The 5,995-nt window shown below is 51.4% G+C and overlaps 1 protein-coding gene across 1 annotated transcript; it reads right to left on the bottom strand.

The window, feature by feature from the left end:
* Nucleotides 1-1,564: 1,564 nt before the first annotated feature.
* Nucleotides 1,565-3,102, bottom strand: LOC123444167 (AP2/ERF and B3 domain-containing protein Os01g0693400-like). The gene has a single exon (XM_045120804.1). It carries the CDS (start codon nt 3,027-3,029, stop codon nt 1,887-1,889), a length of 1,143 nt encoding a protein of 380 aa, XP_044976739.1. The 5' UTR covers nt 3,030-3,102; the 3' UTR covers nt 1,565-1,886.
* Nucleotides 3,103-5,995: the final 2,893 nt, after the last annotated feature.

Below are 5,995 nucleotides of genomic sequence, written 5' to 3'. Positions count from 1 at the left end.
GCTTCAGAGAGCTACAAGGTGGAGTTAGGGAGCATGCACCCCTCATTAATAGAATAGTAAGTTGTGTTCATGTGCTTTCAAGTGGCGTTTGGATGATATCTACTTTAATGATGGTAACTCATTTATTCTCTTGTAGTGTTCGGAGCTCAACATGATCGTTTTTGAAGGCTCGGATGCGCTAAGTTCTATCTCTCAGACTCGAGAAAGTGAGAAGAAGTTAAGGGGAATAATGAAGGTAACATCGTGGCAATTACATTCTTTCTTGTGTTCATTTTCGTTTGTAACAATAAACTTGATTTGACCCCTATTATGTTCTTGTTTCATTCTAATTGCAGAATTTCGTTAACAAATGTCGCAAGCTGGTGGGCCTTCTTAGATGCGTTACCTCTACTCATTCTTATGCTCCTGCAGCCCGATGAATCTCGCTTCATCGAGCCATGTTGCCTTGTTGTCTAGGGTGGTTGGAGAGGACGAGGAGGAGTACGAGGAGGAGGATGATGAGGAACAAGGTGGAGAGGAAGAAGGTGAAGATGAAGACGACGATGAGAAGCAAGCAAAAGAAGAACATGAGGAAGAACAAGAACAGAGCGATGGGGAGGAGTATAACGAGGATTATGGACCTCCACCAACTCAGACCACATAGGATAAGAAGAGAGGAAAGCAGCCCAAAAAAGATTGGGCAAGTCCATCATCGTTTCAAAAATCGTATCCTCGTCTTTGCAAGAAGAAGGTGGATGCGACCCGTTCAAAGAACAACGATAACCGTATTTTCAAAAAGAGAAGGGGCAAGTAAAGTTGCTGCAGTTGAACTAGTTAAACTTTTTTATGTTGGCTTCTTAGTTGAACTATTTGCTATGTAAAACTATGTGCTATGTTTGTTGAATGGACTATGTGAAACTATGTGTTGTGTTGCTCTACATATTTTTATGCTTTTAGTCTATAATATTGTTGTGGAAAAAAGGTTAAAGACAAAAAAAAGTTTTATGCAAAAATTGCACTATAATCAAACACTACCGCCGTATGCCCTCGTCGTTGAATATCACAGCCTACCGTCACAGGATCTGGTGATAGGATGCGCAACCCAATCAAGAAACTTATGTGGTTACAGGGTTAATGTGCAGAACTGCGAATGCAAAGCCATGACGGTAGATTATCACATCTTATTGATGTAGGTCCTGATAGTAGGCATGTGTCAACACCAGAACCGTTAAGTAAAATGATTGTTGTTGTTAGCCTACCGCAGAAGACTGTCACGATAGGTAACCCTAGAGCCGAATGCTGGTGGTAGCAAAAGGTCAGATTTCAAAGTACCAAAAGGGCCAGATTTTAAAAATAAAATCGAACCGAGGAGAACACGAAATTTGGTCTCTAGTGTAGTGTGTGCATGCATGCCGCCATGGGCGGGCGCGCTGCATCCCTGCTAGTACATGCATGCACCTGTTGCGTTTTTTTAGCTACACAACAATCACATCACGTCCTCAGGGTGTGCATATATAAATAAATGCATGAAAAGGCGCAAGAAAAGAAGCAAGGTCCAAGGTCAAAATGCCAAATATCTAGATACTTCTAGTGCCAAATAGGATATGTTCAATTTGACGAGGAAACTGATGAGCTAGGCTACATTCAAAATGTTATTATCATCTCTTGCTCTTCGTCGTCGTCCGTTGAACGATCTAATCTAGCATCCTTCTACGGCTTCCTTAATTAGTATACATCTTTTGGGAGGATAAGATTTACAGTACATCAGAGCATGCAAGAACATGACAAATAAACAAACCAAGTTGATAAGAACAAGGGACTAATTAGGCTAGCTCTACCACCTGAATTATGCGAGCCAAAACCGCCGCCTAGCTGGAGAGAGAGAGATCAAGCTAATAGTAACAACTCTACGCTAGCGCCAGCTCTATGCATTGCTTCTTGAACGCCACTTTCGGAGGCGGCGGCTTCACCAAGTCTCTGGCCCTCTTGCACCCGCCCGGCATGCCCTGCTCCGGCGCCGCGAGAAGATCGACGCCGAAGAGTCTCACGGCCTTCTGCACGGGCGCCGACGACTGGTCCACGGGGTCTGCTTCGGCGGCGGTGTTGGTGTTCGGCCGCAGCCTGCAGTCAATGAAGAACTTGCTGTCTTCGCCGGTCCTCCCGGCGGCGGAGCGGTAGAACCCGACGACGTCTCCGGCGCCGAGGCCCTTCTCCTTCACGAAGCGGCTCCAGCCCTTGGTGAGGACGTAGCTCTGGCTGCTGTTCCAGTACGAGTAGCGGAACCGCCACACCTTGCCCGCATCGTCCTCGAAGTTGAGGAGCAGGCCCTTGCTCTCGCCGCCGCCGGCCGGGAGCTGCAGCGGGAAGTGCTTCTCGGCGTTCTGCTTCGGTATCACCAGCCTGTTCAGCTTGCCGACGTCGCTGGGCGTGACGGTCTTGTCGAAGAGGTGCTCGCGCACGGCGGCCGGGGAGGGCGGCGAGGCGCTGCCGCCGGCGTCGCCCGAGGTGGTGGGCGCGGAGAGCGCGGCCGACGCGGCGAAGGCGCGCTTGCTCTGGGCGAGCTCGTCGAAGTAGGTGTGCTTGCGGAGCATGTCGACGACCTCGGCCTTGGAGCGCGCGGCGAGGAAGCGGAGCTCGGCGGCGGCGTCGGGGTCGGCGTCCGCGAGCGGGCGGAAGTTGGTAACGGCGTCGCGGCCGCGGAAGCGCTGCGCGGCGACGTCGTAGGCGCGCGCGGCGTCGGCCTCCCCGGGGAACGTGCCAAGCCACACGCGCTGGTGCCGCTCGTAGATCTGCGCGCCCCACCGCCCGTTGGGCTGCGGCACCACGCCCTTGTACCTGGACGACGGCAGCTTCCCCGCACGGCCGCCGCCGGAGTCGGCCTCGGAGCCCGGCTCGGCCGCGTCGAGCACCGCGCTGGCGCCGCTGCCCACGCGCTCGATCGGCGCCGCGGCGGCCGCCGCGGCGGCCAAAGCCTTGAGCTTGTCCGTGGAGGCGCCGCCGCCGCCGCTGCTGGTGGTGGCGTCGTCCGCGAGGCAGCTCGTGCTGTCCATGTCAGTAGCGGCACACTGGTAGGAGTAGCTACGGGAGGGAGTATGGCTGCTGTGTCTTCTGTTGGTCGCTGAGGGAGGCGATGTGGTGGGATATATAGGATCCCGGCGGCAGGGTGGGTGTCGTGTATGGCATGGGTGGTACGGTGCCACACTGCCCACACCCCACCCATACCACGCTCCGCGTGGCTCGTGGTTTGCTACCTATATTTTCTTCTGCTGTTTCAATTTTTTCCCCTCGCTTTCCGGTGAGCGCAAACCATAAAAAAATGGCCGGTGCTGTGTTGGACTTTGCATTGACGTCACCCCCCGTGGGCTCAAGGGTCGATCGAGACATAGATACGTGGTCAGAGCGTGGCTCGCCGATGGGCTGGTGTGGGTGTGGGTCACTCTGCTCGTGGGTTGGCTCAACCGCTCAAGGGCTATGTAGCTGGATGATGAAGATAGACGTGTAGATAGATGGATAGATAGATCGTAGCATGGCCTTGGGATGGAAAAGATGGTTCTTGTTGCGGCTGATGCGAGCTGGCCGCCCCGTGGGTGCAGCTGTTTTGCCATGTCACGCCTCATCCCTCCTCTCCTTTCTATATTGCTTTGGATTTGTCCCTTTTTCAGATCAAGTTTGTGGCGGAATTATTGTTGCTTACGCAAGTGGATTGGGCTTATGCGTGTTTTCAGATAGATAGATAGATAACAGCCAAAAAAAAAAAGATAGATAGATAGATAGACGGGGAGATGCCGTGTGCTGGCTTGTCGCAGTGTGACATGGACTAGTGAGGAGCCTATTTCTGGAAGTCTTTGGATTGGACTGGCGATCTACAACCTCATCATCCACGGGAAAATTCTTAGCCAAGCCGGGGAAGGGCAAGGGAACGGTACAAACAAGAAACTAGCCAGAAACACCTATGCCATTGTCCGTCCATACGTGACAAGGACACGATCCGGATCCACCAGTCTCCAGATAGAAAAGTCCAGCGCTTGCTCGCCCGGGAGCACCACAGCGATCGTTGTAGATAACACACCACACACGCACTCTCTCGGTTTAATCTCATGGAGAGAACAACCACTAGTAGCCAAGCTATTCAGCCGCTGCCTGGAAGATGATAATGTTTTTTTGCTACGACAACAGTGGCTGTTAAGTCGGCGCACGGCACGCAAAAGCTGCGGACCGGCAAGTGGGCTTTAGAGTTTTCTTGGGTGCGCTGTGGCCGATCGATGGATAAATCTGGTCAGATTTGTTGCCGCGCGATCGATACGGCCGAGCTCGTCGCGCAAGTGGGCGGGCTACCGAACAGCGGTAGAGCAATTGCAGATTTGGAACGGCGACACTCGCTCGCGGCCACGGCTCGGGAATTTCCATTCCAGATGCAGTACTTGTGTACAGCTATGGTGTGTAGCTAAGCCGTGTGGGGGAAGATGAGTATGTATACTAGTAGTACTGTATATAGACGAGAAGAAATAAAAATACTAAAATGCAACGTGTGTACAGTTGCTATTTTTCTCTACCGGGGACTTTCATCCCTGCGTGTGTTTTCACGGTAAAACAGCTGAAATGCATGGCGTGACTGTTGCCAAGTTTCGGATAGCTGGTCACAGGGAGGCTTGTCTAGAAAATGGGAAGACTATGGGTAGAAGAAACTTCCACGAGTACGCTTGCGAAGGCTCTTCTCATTGGCTGTGTGGTTGAGTTGCTCAAGCTCGTCGGGTCATTGTCTTGGCGAAAAATATCTCATGGAACGGAATTAATTTCATGGAGAATTATAGTACTAGTAGTAGTATTGACCTACTGGTTAAGGGTTGACTGACTTTGTTTTTCTGGTGTGGATGTGAAGCTCTCTCACTCACGGATTGGGTGGCTACGTGTATCATCTACGTAATACCTTGGCCTATTTTGAATACGAGAGGCCTTCTTGACTTGGCTAAACTTCTGCCCTACCCCGGGCACCCGTGATGACAAAGGAGATTTACCCTTTAAAACTAATATGCAGGCAACTGTGGACAGAAGAGCTTCTGGTTCGAGCGATGGATCGTTCCGAGAACACCAAAGTTCTGCATCTAATAAGAAGGATGCTACATCCTCAACCAACAAAGGTGCCGCCAATAGTAAGGTTACCTCATCGGTTAAACGACGAGTTAATCAGAAGAAGAAGGGGGGCGAAGAAGAAGGGGGGCCATCAGGTAGAGAAAGTTTGTCGCGGAGTGGAGCCACTAGCGTTACCCAGCACGGATATTCCTATGACTTCCGACGTCTCAACTGCTCATATGGTGGTTTTCAAGGCTCAGAGAAACGTTGGTGTTAGTGGTAATGCGGGAGTGGAGGATGGTGAGGCTAAGATCACTGAACGTGATTCAAAGAAGAAGAAGCCCACCCCTCCGTCATCTGACAATTTTGGCAGCGGCTGCTGGACAGCCCTACCCGAGCCAATGAGATGCATAAGTTGGCACTGCCGGAGGCTTGGGAACCCCGATGCAGTTCGAGAGCTTCGCAAATTTGTGAAGCAAGAAGGGCCCATGCTACTCTTTGTGATGGAAACAAAGATACGTGCTAAGAGGGTGCAAGCTTTGCAGCATAATCTGGGTTTTGCTGGAAGTTTTGGAGTGGATAGTTCGGGACTTAGTGGGGGCATTGGCCTTTTTTGGTCGAAAGATGTAGTGGTTGATCTGAGAAGCTTCAGCTCCGGCCACATTGATGATGTGATTCGGAGAGTTGATTTGTCCTCACCAGAGTGGAGGTTTTCAGGACTCTATGGAGCGACGAGAAGTGAAGATAGGTACCACACTTGAAGATGTTTACGGACGCTGTATGCTATCCCACACCAAGCGTGGTTGTGCATAGGAGATTTCAACGAAACTCTTTTTGGTTCGGAGCATTTCAGTCAGGCAACAAGACCAGAATGGCAGATGCGTGCCTTCCGTGAAGCCCTGGAGGATTGCTCTTTGCAAGACATTGGGTACACATGCCTACCATA

Source organism: Hordeum vulgare, chromosome 3H (genome assembly GCF_904849725.1).
Source record: "Hordeum vulgare subsp. vulgare chromosome 3H, MorexV3_pseudomolecules_assembly, whole genome shotgun sequence".
Taxonomy (NCBI): Eukaryota; Viridiplantae; Streptophyta; class Magnoliopsida; order Poales; family Poaceae; genus Hordeum; species Hordeum vulgare.
Note: the sequence above shows the minus strand (reverse complement) of the source record. Positions and strands in the feature narration are given on the sequence as shown.

Coding starts and splice junctions, on each gene's coding strand:
- LOC123444167 (XM_045120804.1), bottom strand. CDS start 3,029: ATGGACAGCACGAGCTGCCTCGCGGACGACGCCACCACCAGCAGCGGC.